Source organism: Anabrus simplex, chromosome 1 (genome assembly GCF_040414725.1).
Source record: "Anabrus simplex isolate iqAnaSimp1 chromosome 1, ASM4041472v1, whole genome shotgun sequence".
Classification (NCBI taxonomy): domain Eukaryota; kingdom Metazoa; phylum Arthropoda; class Insecta; order Orthoptera; family Tettigoniidae; genus Anabrus; species Anabrus simplex.
In genome coordinates, this window is record NC_090265.1 from 902,162,775 (window position 1) to 902,183,150 (window position 20,376).

The window sequence follows — 20,376 nt, forward strand, 5'->3', positions numbered from 1 at the left end:
ACGAAGGGTGAGGAAATTAATGACTCCCTAGATCTCCCAAACCTGATACCATCAGGGTCAGAAAAGAACAACAGTTGACCAAGGGAGGTCAGATAGGAAAGATGAAAACATCTTGACACAAGTAGTGGAGGCAACGTCAGACTTCGCTGGGGGCCCGTGGATGCCAACCCATGATCCCAAGACCCAGGTAACCCTTTTACGATAGGCAGGGGATACTGTGGGTGTATTCTATAACTCCCACTCACAACGGGCGGGGACCTTGGTGATTAAGGCTATTAGCTAGAGGCAGGAAAGGATCACGAAAAATAAAAGACTCCCTGGCTCCTAAACGAATACCATCAGGGCTGGAAAAGAATAGTAGCTTGCCAAGGGAAAACAGACATAAAAGATAAAAGAGAGGAGTCAGATAATCTTCCAAGTAAAATATTTATAAGTTTCCCATTGAAGTATACACATAAATTGATATAAAATGGGTGGAACATCAGTTTCTCTTAATTGAAGGAGGATAAGGAAGACATCCAAAATTAGAACGCATACAAAAAAAGTGACGGGATATGACAGGTAGGAAATATTAGACTGCCATCTTGCAAAATAATACTATCAGGGTTGGGAGAGTATAGGGAATTGCCTACGAATAGAATAGATATTTTCACCTCCGAAGTGTGAAACTGTTGAGGAACAAAAATGAAAAACCCCTCACCAATAAGTGAATACTGGAGTCTATATTTTGTGCCTTATATCAAGAAATATTTCAAATGAGTCTTGTGATTGGGCCTTTAAAACTGTATGCTAAATACGGAAACTGTGATAAGGGTATATACCTGCATGGTTTTAAAACAGCCTTATATGGACACGTGTAACATTATCAGCGATTATTTTCATATATTTCAGTACATCAACAAACAAAACTGAATTACTATCATGGAAGCTACAAGAAATTACACATAAATGAAGAGTAATGTTTATAGCAATTGAAGTCTTATAGTCAAAGACTGTCCGAATAATATAGCAAGAAAGAAAAAACAAATAATGATGATGATTATGATGAAGATAAAGATAATGATAGCAATGCAAACTACATTTTTTAAAGGAAATATTTCTAAAAAGCAAGTCATAATGAAACACACATTGAAACAATGCAAACTACACTGTTAAAAAGGAAATAATGTAGTTCTAAAAAGCAAGTCATAATGAAACATATCAAATACAAAGATGAAAAGAATCAACTTACTAAAACAGTAATTTTACAGAATTAAAGGTAATACAACAACTAAGAGAGGATATATATTAATAAAATAGTCCATATTAGGTACAAAGTGATACTACATTTATTTGTATATTTCTTCTCCAGGATTCCAGACATTAATAGTACTAGTTTCGTACATACACCTTCAGAAAAGTTTGAAATTCAGAGCTATTCATAAATACCCAAACATGAGGCAGTTGTCATTACAAGTCTAACATCTACAGGATATGTTTTATCTAGTGTGGAAGAAATAACGTACACTTCATTGTTATAGGTAGGCTACAAAATGTTGTAGCCATACCTGACAAAAAAAAAAAAGACCTGATAATCAGTGAATAGTTATGATAAAACTGAAAGTAGATGCAATTACTGTACAACAGGAAAGGAGAATAAAAGTGTGGACATTGAAAGATGAAGAGATATAGAATGAGTTTGCACAGTAACTAATATACATATTTACTTGTGTGATCCCCCTTGGCTTTTCGAGATGAAGAAAATGAAAAAAATAAATCTTGCATATAAAACCCCCCAACGTAATTCATCAAAGAACAACGATTCCACTTCAAAGTCGGTAGCTGCTCTGATGACATCACGCAAATTTGTGAATAGTTTCGTCCGTACGACCCAAGCAATAAAAACGTGTCGAAGTCATGCAGTACATCTGTGCTTCGTAGTTACGAAATGTCCGCCTCCATAGCATAGGCCTACTGCACCTCTGATGACGTCGCACAAATAGGTGAATAGTTGTGTGTCCGACCCGCGCATTGCAAGCACGCATCAGTCACGTATATATGTCTGTGTTTTGTAGTTAAGAACGTCCACCAGCGTAACGGTTAGCACAATTAGCTGCCGTTCTCGGGAGCCTGAGTTCAATTCTCGATACCATATTGCCAGATATTTATGAATGGCAGGAAGGTTGATTTGCGGTAAAAATGGTACAGGCAACTCCCATCCACCGGGGACCTGTCTAAAAAAAAGAGCTGCACCACCTCGGGATGAGGAAACGAGTTTACTTTAGTTAAGAAATATTCACGGTTGTTGTTGCTAGGCAGGCGAGATCATTAACAAAGTGATCATGTAATATCTCATAACTCGAACCAAAACAGGGTTTTCTGGGAGAGAAATAGGTTTAAAACGTTAAAAACAATCCAATCACAATTGTTTTACTTTTTGTCGACATGCGGGTCTGGCTCCAAACTGTCTTAGTTCGTTCCAGTCCATCCACGGCAATTTATGAAGAGAGGTAAGTTAGGTAGGTATTCGTGATTCTCTCGTGTATCTTGATGTGTTATTGTGTGAATAGCTAACTCACTCAGTCACAATAAAGATGAAGGTAGAAATATATAAAAATGCACTGACTGACATCAGGAAAGACCTAGGATAGTCTTTCCAAAATTTTCAAAAGTATGACAGAAAAAGGTGTTGAATGAGAATAAAAATGGTATAAACACTGTATTTTAAATGATGCAGTTGGATCAAGACACAAGTAGAAACAACAGGATAACTCTGACATAAAAACCCCTTTATTATTTATAACGTGTTGGACAATATCATAACAGAACCAAGAGAGCAATATAGAGGTAAATGAATGGACATTATGTTATTTAATGATGAAATTGGGACATATTGTTGCAGTAAGTAGAGAGACTGAATAATAAGAATGAGGATCAATATGAAGAAAAGCATAATAATTAGTGATGACAAGTGGAAAGGATAAACAAAAATCAAAGTTATGGAAATTAAAACTAAGATATAACTTGGCAGCGACACCTATATTGTCGGCAATCATCAATATCCAAGTGAACAATGACACCTATACAGCAAAATGCCATTATAACGAAAGCCAGTTTAACAAAATGTTCAGAACAGCTAAATTATTTTTAGGCCCCTTCCCTTTTTCCCTATTTGCGTGTTAAAATATTCCATTGTAACAAATTTTGAACTTACAATACAACGAATTAAAATGTAGCCTTTTTGCTTAAATTTAACATGTTTTCCCTTCAAAATATAACTGAAATTCATCCTGTTTTAATCGCCGTGTATTTTGCACAACATGTCTCTATACAGCTAAGGCGAAACTACCCAATTACAAATCAGGGGATGGTAAGCAAACACAGTACAATTCTGACAAGCGGGTTGCCTACCGAACAGCAGGTGAAGATTATCTTATTCAATTTTGGTGTATCAGTACTGAACGTCATGTAGGATTAATTTCTTATACATAAAACACAAATTAAAGCCAATTTTCTACTAATAAAAATGTCTTCAAATATTGGGGTGCGCAGATTGGATTTACAATATTCGCGTTTACAGGATACAGTTCAGGTAGCCATTTTCCATACATGTACACGATTGGTTGAGATGGATATCGATTTCAAAGTAACCAATACATACAAAGTAACGCTATTGGCTGGGTAGGAACGCCACATTTACAATCAACCAATGAACGTTACGGTATCGCATCTCTACACTCAGCACTGCATTTTGTTTATTCACGTCTCATGATGCGTTCATTGTTTATCTTTCGTTCGTGAAGCAACGTATTAGTGTGCCAGTTAACTCTTTCACCAATATGGATCAAAAGAAGCGAAAGCAGTTTTCTTTAAAAGAAAAATGTAAAATACTTCGGGAAGTGGAGAAAGGAGAAATAGCGAATGACATCAGTCCTTCAAAGTCGTGAAATTACTTACTAATGAAAACAAAATTAAAATCCGTCAGAAAGTGGACTGGGCGATCACCAAAATGACGGCCAAAGTCATTCCTGCCAGTCGCACATGGTCGAGTGTAACCTCCAATTCACTGTCAAAGAGTGTGACCAGAGAATAATATTTAATAACCCCCCTACTCCAAGATAAAAGGCTTCTACTAACATTATTGTTTTAGAAAAAGTGTGATCTGCAATAATACTTTGATATTTTCATTGGCCCCCATGCACGTCTTCATATTTGTAGTTTGGTTTTTTTCACAACTTTCAGTGTACTTGTTATTTTGTGAGCCCCAGCAGAAAAAGTTTTCATATTTGTTCTCTTGTGTTTTTCAAACCTTTTAATAATACTTTAGATATGGTAGATATAGTTTAGACCCCGGATACACAACGTAAAATGCCCTCATTAATAATATAAGAGAATTTATTGGACTCCAACCTATTCAATACATTACAGGATGTTAACATTTTTAGTTAAACATTGTTAAAATGGAGACATGTTTCGCCCTCCTTGTGGGGCATCATCAGTCATATCAAAGCACCTCAAAATTAAACCAGACCTCTGGTTGGAAATTATGAACATAATATGTAAGAAAGAATACATTAAAAAACACGTACAAGGTCCTATCCTAAACGAAATAACAATAGACCAGTTACACATAGTAAAACACGCTAGTGGTTTCTTAATATTGAAATGAGGCCGTCATATGTACAGTATAACAATGAAAGTAATCAAAGTCTATATGATATTGAGTTCGATGGTAGTTCTACGTAGTATACACAAATGTTGGCAAAATAAAATACAAATTATAATTACTGTACACTTATTTATAATTGTTAAAATTGATGAGGTAAAACATTCCAATTTGTTTATTTGTAATTTGGCTCCAACCAAAATAATTCGCCCTAGGATTCATGAGGTAGTCAACTCCGTTGGTCACTCTCTATATGAATGGAGTGCACAGTGCAAGTGAACAGCTTTTGTTGATTATAAAATGAGGCTGTGCCAAGACAGAGTTAAAACAACACCAGCTTCAAATGAAGATAGTTAAAAACATCATTAGATTCTTCCTAGTTGACTAGAGGTTTGCGTATATTTTGTTGTTGAAGTGTGGGAAAGTCAGTTGTTGGTTGAATGGGCAACGGTCGAAAATGTTGTGCAGTGCAATCGGTGTTTGAGCTGTCCTACATGTGAGGGAATCTTGAAAGCTGTTGAGCTGTTACCTAATTGCTAGGAGGTTTGTGGAGCACAATGTTTAACTAAAAATGTTAACATCCTGTAATGTATTGAATAGGTTGGAGTCCAATAAATTCTCTTATATTATTATTGAGATTCTTTCAATACGGAAAATAAAATGATTTTCATTACTTGTAAAAATGCCCTCATGTCGGCAAAAGTCGTATTTAGCGTTTCTATATCCCTGTTAGATAGCTTTTATTTGTATATTCAGTAGTACGTTTTCTTGCTTAACCTGTTCTTTTTCGTTGTCCCCTGTAGAAACGTCTAAACGAGATTTTACTGTATATCATAACTGGAGACGGCCATGAAACTTTTCCAAGTCAAGGTGCTACCAACGCTCACATACGGATTAGAAGTAATATGGGAGTACCTATCATGTAAACAGCTACGAGATCTGGAAAGCATGAAACCGAGATACCTTAAGAGGGTCCTAGGGGTATCTAAATTCACCCGATCCCGGTACGTATATGTCTTAGCACGGGAAACCTTCTTGATAGAGGATTTAAGATTACAAATGCCTCTACAGCAAACTCCGGCATACGAGGAGCTGTTACGAGAACTACGGGAGAAAAGGGACTCGATCGAGGAAAGTTTTTACAGTACAGACGCACTGATAAATAAGGATTGGATGAAAGAGGAATATGAGTTGAGACATTTGGTGACGTACTTTGCAATACACGGCTTTCATCACCGTATCTGTGCCAAGAAGTCCTACCACCGGGCCAGCCAGGAGTGTGTATGTGTACTGTGCAAAGAACAGTGTGATACATATCACGTAATGAAGTGCATGAAGAGAACAGTCTCTCTGAAGCAATTCTGCTCTGAACAAAGTGCTCCTTAAGCGAATTATAATTTAATTGATGTAATATGTAAATTTTGCACATTGTGCGCAATAAAATGTATTATTATTATAAATCTCATAAAAGAATACTAAAACTACACTATTCATAATTCATAAAGTAAACAAATCCATAAGTTCAATAGTAAATTTTACAAATAGTCCAACCTATATGATAGCAAAATTTATACAGAATTTTTTTTAAAGAAAGTTTTTTTTACTTCAACAGCAGTACTCGATAACGATATTGAATTTTGCAACAGAACCAAGCATTTTGAATTAGAGGAAAGTAATACAAAGTAACATAGAAGTAACATAAAAGACATGTATTCCAACATACCGATTTTTGAAACAATAGATATTACAAGTGATAGGAGGAAGGGGAAGATATGCCTCAAAGTGTTCAACAGAGTCTGACTCTTGTGCAGGCAGCAAACATGGCAGGTAGTCCTCAGGATTTTCTTCTGTCACAAAGTGATGTGCCAGAAGCTGTGTTAAATTAAAGTGCAGTGGTTACTGACTGCCTTAAATATTCGTTTGTGTCTGGAAGTGTTCAGAAGAAAATCACAGACTTTTTCAAAATTTAAAGTCGAGGACATAATGTACCGGTACAGGGTACTATTTGAGATGCTGAAAACTTCTTGCAAGTACCTGTACTTTAAATCATTACTTCATGTATATATATATATATATGTATCCTAATTTTCCTTCCATTTAATAAATACAGTATTAAGGTTTTTATGTGTAAATTCATGTTGAAATAACGCAGATTCTTCAACAGGTTTAGCAATGGGCGAGTTCTTAAGAACTGATTTATTTCAGTTTAACAAAATTTCATTATAACAAATTAAATTCTGAGGACCCCAAAATTTAGTTATACTGGTATTTTATTGTACTGTTTTGTAATAATCAATCCCTAGTTGCATAAATATATTTGGTTTCCTATGTTACAATACCATGCAAATTAATCCAAACAAGGTTTTGCTTCTTCACAATTTTTCCAATGGTTGACAACAGTGTGCTACACTACTCACTGCTTATTCTTAGAACCCGCACTCTCTACGCATTCTCTGCACAGTAATTCATACATAATTAATCTGTGTGAAGACTGTTTTACGTTAAAAGCGTATTTACTTCAATGTGTGTAACACGATGCTCAAATGGATAATGATGCTGCTGCTGATAAAGATGACTAGGAGGATTCGTCCTCTTTGCAGTCTTCTCCAACTTACCACAAAACACAGCAGTCCTCATCTTCATACCCAAACAACTACAAAAAAAAAAAAGGAATACATTCCACTTTATTTAAAAACAAACTGTTTTATTTCAGGAAAGTGGCAAGATGAAAAATTTGTCATTCAAAAGAGTCCAGAACAAGCTGAAGAAATTAAAAAGCGGGGAAATTTTGTATGTATGGTAGAAGCAAGGGATGAGGGAACATCACTCACGACAAAGGATTAAAACAATTTGCTATAGAGCAAGTAATTTCATATAAGGAGCCGTGCCTTACATAGTCTATTCAGGCCTGGATATGGTTTATAATACAGATCAAAGCGGATTCAAGTTCAGGATTCACTCTGGAAGAACTTTCAGGTTGTCAGCATGTCGAGGTAGCGATTCAATCTATCTCTTCCATAGCACATATTTACACAATACACATCAACCTATATGATGGCAACTATCACATCAAGCAGAAAACTATTGTAACCATTTTTCATGTTATTGCAAGAAACAAGTAGAGAGTTTGGTCATGATAGAAAATGTTTTCTCACCTATAGGGATCTCTATTTTCTCAAATTGGTTTTTTAATGAATTCTACATTGAAAAGGCAAAAAGATTTATGTAAATTTGATGAAAGGAACATGAATAGTAGTTCTTCACGTGACAATGCATGGCTCTTAGTGTTATTAGTAGTTTCATTTTTTTTAGTGAAACTGATGACTGGGTTTTCCTTTTAACTGAGGAGTGACGTGAAATGTTATGACAATCCTTAACCTTTTCAGACAAACAAGACACATCTGCACTTAAACTGTGCTTATGAATTTTGTAAGTCTTCAAAGTTCCCATCTGAGAATCCTTACAATTTCCCACTGAAGCAAAATCCTATCTAAACACCTTCTTAATGATAACCATCGAGTAGGCACATGCTTCAGAATTTTCCTGATCTCTGTGTTGTGTAAAGTCTGAAATTCTCTGAACTTTTCTTTCCTCTTTGCACTTCTTTCCAGATAATAAAATATATCAATTATACTTTCATCTACATTTACGGGCAAGAACGCCGCACCCTTCTCGGCAGCAAGATTAATTAGGTGACAAGAGCAGCCTACGATGATTATGTTACTATTTTCCCGCTTCAAACATCCTCCCACACAATTATTTAATCCTACCATTACTGGAGCATTATCAGCACCAAGAGCTAGGCAGTTTTTTAATGGAATGCAGAATTCCCAAAAAGTAGAGAGCAAAAGATTGGCAATGTTAGCTCCAGTAGCATCCCCTTCTAAATTCAGCACAGAGAGTAGACAACTCTGAATTTCATTGAGTTCAGGCCTAAAAAAATGTTACAACAATGGGATATATCTTCAAGTCATTTTTATTGCTACCATCAGTAGGAACAGAAAATGCATTCACCTGCATAAGTGATACAATTTTCGCCCTTTCTTCCATGCACATTTCTGTAATGATAGCCGCTATTTCGTTCTAACACACCCATATTGTTTAGCGATTTCCGCATCAGGTAACATTTTGCGAAACAAAGGTCCCGCGTGATCGGCACAATTTACAGGCAGGTTATGTTCTACGATAAATGCCGTAAATAACGCCTCGGCATTCGTCACAGGATTTACATCTTGGTTTTTATATGAAAAGTTCAGTTTCTGGTTTCTTTCTACACACTGGACACTCTCCTTATGTTTTTTTCGTTTGCATATGCTTGAGTATATCACATTTCCCGCCATGCGCAACTGAAAAATCACACCTACATATAGTACAGAATGTGAATGTTGGTCCCTTTCTGGATTCACTCAAACACGGAAACTCTTCCCTATAAGCAATAAACACTGCGTCATATTTCTTTTTTGACATTTTGGCCAAAACAAATATTAAGGCACAACACGAGCACTTCTGCAGGTCTTGCCCCAGGTAGAACGACTATGGTGAGCTACTTCTGAGGTTAGGTTACTCGAAAGAGAATGTTCCTCGCTTGACTCGCTTGCAAAGAGAATGACTATTATAGACAAAAGAGCAGCACATGGCTGGCCACTGTGCCCTGTACTGCCATCTGGTATCATTATTAGAACTATTGACCAGCCATACTCAGCCATATATTGATAGAACGAGGAAATCCGCAGGAGTTTAAAATAATACAAAAATTACGGATATTGCTCTGAAAATCGGGAGATCAGACCCGGCGATCGGGAGGAATGATGAAAAACTGGGAGTCTCCCGCTCAAATCGGGAGACTTGGCACGTCTGAACTTGTGTGTTTGACAGACTGAAAAGCTTTTAATTTACATTTAACTAAGTCAGCACTGGAAAGTATGGCTTCCTTCTTAACAAATTGTGTTCAATAAGCAGCAAGATTCAGATACGATAAGGAAATACTGTATACAACATGAAGTTCTACTAACACAGTTTACTGAACTGAAGCAATCGCTTTGGCAGTTCACTGACAAAATGTTACATTACTTTGTGCGCCGGGTCTATCGGTGCCAAGTGACACAGCAACTGACTGTAATAGTTTGTGTGAAGTTATTTATTAATCATGTTGTTGATCCAGGAAAACACTTATCAAGGTACGATGGAAAATGTCGTAGAGCGATAAGAACGCGAGCACATCTGTAGGTTAGATATTAAGAAGGCTTCTGAAGAGGCCTAGCGCAGGTCTTTTGATTTGACACCGAACAGGCGACCTGCACATCTATGAGGATGGGGCCCTACCTATGATGAATTCTAATGGTGAAGACGGCACACACCCCCTGGGGCTAGCAGATCCATGCGTGACTAATGGAAGGTTAATTAGCTTAAAAGAAACACCTGTGTCAGATTTCAGCCCTCTAGCTTTGTGGAAAGTGTGAAAATTAGTGGTGAGTCAGTCAGTCAGGGCTTTTGCTGTTATATAGAGATTATTATTATTATTGTTGTTGTTCTTGTTATTATTATTATTATTATTATTATTATTATTATTATTATTATTATTATTATCATTATCATCATCATCATCATCATCACCCTTCATGAAACAGAGCATAAATGGAATTTATAAAAGTATTTTTAGCACAAGACAAATAGCCCTCATTACACTAGACGGTATTACTTTTATAGCAAAATATTAGCACAAATGAGAGTCCATTCAAAGAATGTTGATGTTAGATATAGGTGTAAAAAATGTGGGTCATGTTTTTCGAAATTTTGTAGCCAGGATTTTGAGTACAATTATACTCAACAGTAAAAAGGATTCACAATTTCACATACAATCTTACGATGGAGGAAAAATTATATATCATCACAGGTATTGGATGTTTCGAATAATTAATATACTGAGTCAATTGAGCACTGAAAATGAAAAATACCCCCATAATTGTAAGTCTGTTACCAAGAAAATGCCCTCATGTGCAACTAAAATCATTACCAGGCGCAAGAAAAACTAACGAACTACAAAGACTATTTCTTATTTTTGTTTCACTGTCCTATTTTCTAATAGTTGTTCCTTTATTCACTACTCATTTAATATATACCAGTGTCCTCCACACACACTGGCAACAAGATCCATACTTGAATGCTCAAAAATGGCCCAACATTTCACTCTGTGCCAAAACCGTTTCAATTTCTGAGAAGCACACAATCTCAATCAACTACAGTATTACCCCGCATTTACGTTCCAGGCTTTTATGTTTTCCTGTCTTTTACAACATTTTTTGTTGGTCCCCTGAGATTTCCTATGCTCACAATGTACTGAAATCCTCAAATTTACGTTTGCGACATTTTATGCTTCCCACCATTTACACCATGACAGGCCGTTCGAAAGGAAAAATTTGAGGTAAAATGGCGTCGCAACTAACCTAAAACGTTTTGAGTAACCATGGCATGATGACCAAATCAAACAACCATGTTCTATAATAAATCTTAGAACTCTCAGCATTGAACTTCCGCTTAACCAACGCAGCGCATTCTTTGATATCACGCATTTTCTATACCGTCCTAAAACTTATTTTCAAATTCGAGTTGAATTAACTATATAAATCTCACATACACACAAACTTTCTACCATAATCCTATGACTTTTGAATGCAAGTAAACAAACATCCAATAGAAATCAAAAACATGTATGATACCGCACATTACAGTATCTGGGTAATGGCAAAATGTAGAGCCCAACAAAACCGCAAAGGAGAAGGAGATATCAGGCGTTTGCTTTATTGCTAAGTACAGTATAAGCCACAAGAAGGAGACGTTATCATTCATTCATTCATTTATATAGCTTCCATAGTGATTCAGTGTTTGTCTTGCCTGAGATCGTTATTTCACGGTTATTGTTTTACTCTTGCGTTTGTTGTTGGAGTTGTTGAAGTTATTGTCACTGATTCATCACATTTATTTTTGTTGTTCGTTAGGTTTTTTGTTCTTGTTATGTGAGTCGAGCGGTCAAAGTGAATTGCTGCGATCTTCCTTTCCTGTCGTCTGTATTTGTTAATCCTTCTTTGTTATTGCTTTATTGTTTTCCTGCCAATAATGGAAAAAAGAAGGAAAGAAAAACTTTCACTACGGATGAGAAAGTTCGAACATAAGAAAAGGTTGATTCGTACCGTGGAACACATGTTTAATTGGCACGCAAATTGCAGCTTCCTGTATCCACTCTGAATACAATTGTGAAAAACACAGGAAGCGTTAAATCAAGTGCTTCAGAATGCGGACCAAACTCCAAGAAAAAGAAGTATGCATCATACTGCAAATACAAGTAAATGGAAAAAATTGCAAAAAAGTTGGTTTGAAACTTCAAGAGCTGCAGGCATTCCAACTGATGGTGTGCTCTTAAGGGAAAAGGCGCTTAAAGTGGTAAACATTCTTGGCATTGAAAATTTCAGCGCGTCCAATGGCTGGATCGATAAATTTAGGAAAAGGTATAACCAAACCTATAAAACTGTTTGTGGGGAATCTAATGCAGTTAGTGATGAAACGGTGGAAGAATGGATCGATAAGAGGATTGCAGGAGCTGACCAAGGATTACGAACCCAGGAACATTTTTATCCTAGATGAAACTGGACTGTTTTTCAGTGTGTTGCCCAGCAAGACTTTGGCATTCAAAGGAGATAAATGCCATGGTGGGAAACACAGCAAGATGAGGCTCACAGTGATGTTGGGAGCCAGTGCTGATGGCTCTGAGAAGCTCTACCCCTATGTGATAGGGAAATCTAAAAAGCCTCGTTGCTTCAAGAATGTGCGATCATTACTTACTGCCTACGATGCCAACCATAAAGCTTGGATGACCTCAGATCTTTTCCAACAGCAGTTAATTGCTCAGGATTCAAAAATGGGTGTGCAAAATAGAAAGATCCTTCTTTTCATGTTTTAATCGGCTGATGATGACCTGGACTAGGGTCGAAACCGGTACCACTTCTACTTATTATTAAATAAGAATGTTATCACTGCATTTCTTATTCTTTTGTATTGAATAGGTTGAACCTCTTTATTTATTATTTCAATTTTAATTGTGATACTTTTCAATACAGAACAATGAAATTTTTATCTTTAAATAAACATCCCGTGGATGTTAATGTGAGGAATGAGCAGTTAGAATTTCTGCCTGCTAAGTGCACAAGGAAGCTACAACCTATAGATGTAGGGGTTATTTACTCCTTTAAGTCACTTTATAGGAGGAACTTGGTGCAGCAAATTTTATTTCTTACTAGCTGATGTACCCGTGCTTCGCTACGGAATTCTAAATTTTATACAGTATTCTAGGTTAGGTAGTGTAAACGTTGTGAGCAAGATTGTATTAAGTTGCATAGCTCTTAAAGTTGCCCTAGAAGCACGACGGGCAAGTCACCAACGTCTTTTCTCATATGAAGACTGGGTTAGGGAATTTTCAATGTAATGGTAGGCCAGCTTGTCTACCGTCAGTCACAATCAGGTTGGGAAGATATCATTATAATGGCAGACACTCACTCTCCGCCTGCCCTTATAGATTCTCAGAGAGACTCTCTTAGTGGTTTTCCCAATTGAAATGAACATGGATCATTACAATAACGTCAGTAGGAATGGCGCGATTAAAAGCAATGCCTTCATATGAAATACTCGATCAAATGAAAAACCACACATTTTCTCACTTTTAACGAACAGTACTATGCTGCTGAACTAACAGTCCAAAGCTACAGAGCTGGAATGACCAAGACGCAGACATCCGTGATCCGTGAACAATCTTCGTCCTTTTATCGGCGGGGAGGAGGGGGTTTTCAAATAGTGGATAGTCCCAGGGCAAAAACTATGCCCATTTACTTATCTGTTTCCTGGGAGTACCCGATGAGTCGGAAAATCTCAATTCACTACACTGGTGGGGAAAAGAACTATCTGACGTGGAGGCAATTTTTCCTCCAAGCCAGAGAAGAAACTACATCTTCGCTGCTAATTTGGAATAAAATTAATGTAGATTTAATGAAAGTGAAGAGGAAGAAGCTTTTCCTAAGAAACGGCTCTTTTCAGGGTTGAATTTTGAGTTATTTAGTGAATTGTGGTACTATAATTTGGAATGGGGCTAAATTGTAATTCCAGATCAGTTCATACTACTACTCCTTCTACTACTAACTGAGCCTCTGACTTAAGTCCGCACACTGCTCATTCAAAACAGCACATCAGAGTAGGTGTCGAATAGCTGGCATACTATGATGAACCAGTATGTTACGTACCAACAGTATCAGAAAATGTATGAACTCGAGGATTGGCATGCTAAAGAAGAAAGTTATCTAACTCCTCAGCTATTTCCCGCCAATATTCAGTTAGGCTGTTATACTCGGTTCGCAGCAGTAATCCCATCTATCGGAGAATGTCAGCACAAGAGACAAAGAACATTACAACAAACAACGGTCAGTGTAATGTTACTGTTGATCTATGTTACGTGCTTTCGATATTGTAGGCCTTCACATTATTAATTGTCTTCTGGTTTTGAAATACCACTCTTATCATAGTCGGTACGGTAAAACTGAATAAAACATAAATGATCGGAAATTATATTCTCTATAACTTTTGTTATGTAGTACTTTTCCATAGGACTAAGAACAAAGGTATTTAAAAATTAAATTTTAGGTGCCTTCCCCTAAACTACCATTTCACCCAGGGTGAATAACATTGTTTATAGCTTAAACTGTAGCTCCTTATTCCCCGACTCTATATACCGATTTTCATTAAATTCTGTTTACCTATTTTGTCGGGGCTTGGCGTTGATATGGACTTAGCAACAAAAATCCAAATTCATGAATATCTGTCATCATAGCTGGTACGGTAAAAATGCATAAGACGTAAATGATCAGAAATTTAATTCTATATAACTTTAGTTATGTAGTATTTATTGATATGACCACTAATAACATAAATATTTGAGAATTGAATTTTAGGCATTCCCCTAAACTACCATTTCACTCAGCGTGAATAAAATAATTTATAGCCTAGATTGAAGCGGCTCACCCCAGACTCTACATACCGATTTTTATTAAATTCTCTTCAGCAGTTTTCTCATGATGGGTGTACATACATACGGTACATACATACATACATAGATACAGACAGATAGACAGACAGACAGACAGACAGACAGACAGACAGACAGACAGACAGACAGACAGACAGACAGACAGACAGACAGAAATTACGGAAAAGTAAAAACTGTATTTTCTTGTTACTGTGGACATGATCGATACAGAAATACCATTCTTTTCAAATTCTGAGCAATGTACAGACAAAACTCTTATTTTACATATACAGATATGGATGCTGGAAAGGATCCATCATTTAAAGTTTCAATCCTGGATGTGCTTCACTTCATTGCAAAGTCTTGGAAAGCCGTGAAACAGACCACCATCTCAAATAGTTTCTTGAAAGCAGGATTTTTCAAGAATCATCCATAATCTCAGCTGCAAGAAGAAGAAGAAGAAGAAGAAGAAGAAGAAGAAGAAGAAGAAGAAGAAGAAGAAGAAGAAGAAGAAGAAGAAGAAGAAGAAGAAGAAGAAGAAGAAGAAGAAGAAGAAGAAGAAGGAGGAGGCCTGCTAGCTGATGTATGGAGAATGTTGCAGTCAGACTGCACCACTAAAGATTTTCTTCGGGTAGATGATTCTGTGATCACTGCAGAGGAAAGAAATGTGGAGGAGTTGGTTGCTAAGGAAACAGCAGCCGAGTCTTCCACCAGTGACAATGATGAAGCAGAGGAAGACAATGAAGTGATGCCTACCAGTGCTGATGCAAGTGCAGCAGTGAATGTTTTACACAGGTATCTGTCATCTGTAGAGGGGGGTGAAAATAATTTTCATAACCTTTATAAGCTTGAAAAACAAATGGAGGTCATAAGAAAGACGAAGTGTATACAGACATTGATTCTGGACTATTCTGGTAAGAAGCAGTGATTGTGTACTTTTCCATCTGGAATAAATTTGTGTTAATGTTGTAAATACAGGTACAATAGTAGCAATTAAAATGTTTCATTCAGAGAAAATATTGCATCTTAGATAATTCTATAGCCATTCTAAGAAAAATACTGTATATTAAAAGAATATGAAGAAAGACATTAGGCATGGTTAAAATTTTAAACACACAAAACAGAAGAAAGTGCAACCAACCTCAAAAATGTCAGGAAAAAGTTCACGGAAATTATCAGGCAAACCAAGAGACAATCACAGAAAGATCTAATCAACTCAATAGAAGAAAACTACCACAAAACCAATTCCAGAGACTTTTACAAAATGTTTGGAAGACAAGTACAAAAATTTGATCCTCCTACATTCATGCTGAAAAGTGAGGATGGAAAAACGACACATAATGACAAGGAAAATGCCAAAATCATGGCAAAAGCATTCATTAAACTTTTGAATTGTGAAGAACCCCAGGAACTTTTAGCAATTAATACAGACACGCCCATCAAAACCCTGCCTGAAGTCATAAACTCCCCCCAACAGTCCAAGAGGTGGAAACAGCACTCAAAGAGTTGAAAAATTATAAGGCATGCGGAGAAGACCAAGTTATAATACCAATATAAATGGTCCGTTACTGGACATTAGAAATTTTCCAGCTAACTCATTCCTGGTTGCCAGCGTTTCGCCCTTGTGTGCTAGGTTGGGCTCGTCAGATGGTACCTAGCACACACTCTATGAGAGACTTTGTCACTTGACCAAAAATTGATGTGTCTCATAGTGCACTGGCACTGCTGGTGGCTCCAAGTAGCCTACGCAGTGGCCTCCACGGTATGCACTAGCCAGCGTCTTGGTAGGTGTGCTAGGTGCCAACTGACGAGCCCAACCTAGCACACGAGGGTGAAACGCTGGCAAGCAGGAATGAGTTAGCTGGAAAATTTATAATGTCCAATAACAGACTATTTATATTGGTACCGGGCGAGTTGGCCGTGCGCGTAGAGGCGCGCGGCTGTGAGCTTGCATCCGGGAGATAGTAGGTTCGAATCCCACTATCGGCAGCCCTGAAGATGGTTTTCCGTGGTTTCCCATTTTCACACCAGGCAAATGCTGGGGCTGTACCTTAATTAAGGCCACGGCCGCTTCCTTCCAACTCCTAGGCGTTTCCTATCCCATCGTCGCCATAAGACCTATCTGTGTCGGTGCGACGTAAAGCCCCTAGCAAAAAAAAAAAATTTATATTGGTATTATAAATTTACTCATTCGGGACAAATATTTCAGATTCTCTATGGGAATCAACATCTATGTCAGAAGACGAAGTTTTCGCAAAAATGTGGAAATTGGCCAGTGATACAGTTTGAACATCCTTACACATGGCCCTAACAAAAATCTGGATAACAGAAAAGTTCCCCAGACATTGGACCACAGCCATAATACACCCACTCCACAAAAGAGATAAAAGCAATCCAGATAATTACAGAGGTATCTCTCTCTTAGACTGCACATACAAGATTTTCTCCAGAATCCTATACAGGAGGATCAGAGAGCAACTAGAGGAAGAATTAGGCGAATACCAACAAGGCTTCAGACCTTGGAGAAGCTGTGCAGAACAAATCATCACTTTAAAATTAGCCATAGCATATTACAAGAAGCAAAACAAACCTCTTGCAATAACCTTCGTGGACTTCAAAAAAGCTTACGACTGTATCCATAGACCTTCAATGTTGAAAATTTTAAGAAATTTCTGGCTCCATCCAAAATTAATCAAATTGATTGAACTCGCCTTAACCAACACTAAATCAGAAGTCAAGTTCAGAAGGGAATTCTCTGAGCCATTCATCATAAAAACAGGCTTAAGACAAGGAGATTGCTTGTCACCACTGCTGTTCAACTGTGCCTTGGAATATATAATGAGGGAATGGTACAAGAGTAACCCAAAGAACATCCGAATTGGAAGACCCAAAGACAACATAAGTTTAAATTGCCTAGGTTTTGCCGATGACCTTGCTCTCTTGTCCAACAATATTCAGGAAACTAGACAAGAAGTTATATCACTACAGGAAATAGCACAGAAAATTGGTCATGGAATATCTTTTGAAATGAGAGTAATTATGTTTACTGACCCACCACTCATAAACAAAATTGCCATAGGGAACCAAGAAATCAAAATTGTAGATAAATTTAAATATCTGGGAGTAATCATAACATAACCTCAATGAAAAGCCAGCATGGCATAACAGAATAAATAAACTGACCAGAGCACAATATGTCACCAAGAATACCTACAACAAAAAGGGCCTGTCAATAGCAACAAAATTAAAACATTACAAAACAGTCACTCAACCAGAAATAACATATGCAAGTGAAACCATCTTCAAAACAACTCACAGACAAAATACTCAAGATAGAGAGAAGAATCATTAGAACGTGCATCAACAAATCATACCAAAAAGATGGACACTGGAGAGTAGCTTCTAATGAAACAGTCTAGAAGGAAATAGAACCAGTAATGAGCACAATCAGGAAGAAACGCATTTCATTTCTTGGACATCTAATCAGGACACCGGAGAACAGGATCATCAGGAGAATAATAGAAAAATTATGGAATAGTAAGTGCAACATTAAATGGATTACAGAATTCAAGGAAGATATGGATGAACTACAAATTACAGCGGAAGACCTAAGAAACAAAACTGACAAAATCAAGAAACTCACAGACAAACAAACCAGACTGCAAATCAGAATCAACAAACAGACAATAGGAAGGGTGATTTCCGATGAAGAAAGAAGGATAAGATCAGAGAGAATGAAGAAGTACTGGGCTGAGAGGAAACTGAAAAATTATTTGTATAAAGTTGGCTAGAGTGGTCCAATGAAGGCCATAAAATGTAAATAATAAATAAAAGAATATATTAATAAATTCTTAACCACCTACCAGTAACCTTCTCCTGGGCTAAGGATGAGCAGAATTACAAAGGCAGTGTAGTCAACAGTTAATACAGTACAGTAATTAACTTAAGTGGACCTTTATTTGAGGTAAGTGAAATACTCTATAAATTAATAATATGCATTTGTGTATCATTTATCTCCTTTTCCAGAGCATTTTTATATATACCTGTACAAGTTGTTTCCCTTGATTTACACTTCACCCCTTTTACACCAGTATTTCGTGGTCCCTTGAAAAGTATAAAAGAGGGGTAATACTGTACCTATGTAACCTGAACGAAACCCCAGTTTCAAACAAGTTGAGTGTTCTTTGTTAGATGCCTATTGCAGCTACTTCAAAGAGTTTAAGTATTCATGAATAGCTATATATTTTTCTCCCAGTTTCCCTTGAAACAAAGGCCTCCTTTCTCCATGCCCTTATTCTGAGCTAGCAGCATATTACAGTTGTAACCACACAGCAGGCTCATAGAAGACACAATCTTCTTGTTCCAATAATTCAGCTGCTAATTCAATTGAATTATTGGATACTGAAATTATATATCACATGCGATGTAATCATTTTCCTTCATTTACATAGATACAAGACAGAAATTATACGAGAAGAGAACATAAATAACATAAAATTCTTATTTCTATCCACCTGGAAACTGTAATCAAGTGTCTGGCTGTGCTTCAAAGTATCAGCACCCACCTCCCCCATTACAGCAATGGGCGTCTCTCCAGTTTCATGAGCCACCTGGTGCTCTATGAGGAAAAACATATACTCATCATACAGTAGTCGGATGAGGTGAAATGAACCAAAACTTGCAGCACTTCGAAGAGTCAAGTCTCTGATGACCATTGAACTGAAACACAACCAGTAGCAAAAAGTCAACAAGAAATTCTAAACAAAACAATATTTCACAAAAATGACAAAGACAAATAAATACTACACATATACAAAATGTGAAGGGAATGGTGGTGGTGTTGGTGATTCTTGCTTTAAAGGGCAAAATAACAATATTATTAGACCCTCTTAATACTAGTTAGAGGAGAAAGAGGTTCAAACCTATGAAAATTGAATGTACCAGTTGAACTCTTTGCCATCCCTAACGCTCCAGAGCACTCTAGCATTATCAGCCGCCTGCCATGTTAAACGCTCCAAAGCGCTCGTCACACTCATTCATCAGAAGTGTGTCGAGAGAAATATTGAAGGGTCTTGTGAAACCACACTGTATTCCCTTGACTTAGCAATCTGCTGTGTGTATTTCCCAAGCAGACCTACTTTATAAACCTCTCCTTTCAGTTAGAGGTTATTCTTGTCCAAGTTTACACCATGTCACCTAATCGCGGAGTTGTGTCGAAAGGTATGAAAGAATGCAAAATTGAAGATATACTAGAAGTCAGTGGAGATAGTGAACTTTCTAGTTGTGGTTCCGAATTGTATTATGATGAATGTAGTAGTGATAATGATTCCGAGAATCATGAGCGTGAACAAATATTGTGTGAAGATTGAGGGACAGGGCTACAAAGAAATGTTACTAGTGATATCTGGACTCACAATATTAGTTTTGATGAACTGAAACTTGGGAGAACAATGCTAGTCCAAATCACGATTTACCTTGCAGGAGTTCAGAAAAGGACTTTTTTTGAATTATTTGTGGGATCGGAATTTTATGAGCTAGTAGCAGAGCAGACGAATATTCATGCCAAATATTTACAAAGAAAATCTGGCACTGTTCATACTACCTGGCAATACACTAACGCTGATGAAATAAGGGCATATGAAGGAGTTCGAATTTATATGGGATTACT

General features: G+C 37.0%; 1 protein-coding gene across 5 annotated transcripts in view; it reads right to left on the reverse strand.

Moving 5' to 3' along the window:
• Nucleotides 1-20,376, reverse strand: part of Rfx (regulatory transcription factor Rfx) — a 560,573-nt gene that overhangs the window by 30,048 nt on the left and 510,149 nt on the right. For 3 of the 5 annotated variants that reach the window (XM_067136615.2, XM_067136614.2, XM_067136617.2), the window contains one exon: nucleotides 19,223-19,427. In XM_067136615.2, coding sequence (XP_066992716.1) covers nucleotides 19,223-19,427 — 205 coding nt within the window. Of the gene's footprint in view, nucleotides 1-7,183; nucleotides 7,299-19,222; nucleotides 19,428-20,376 lie in introns of those variants that run through there. The other 2 variants (XM_068225290.1, XM_067136616.2) reach the window with 2 other exon arrangements.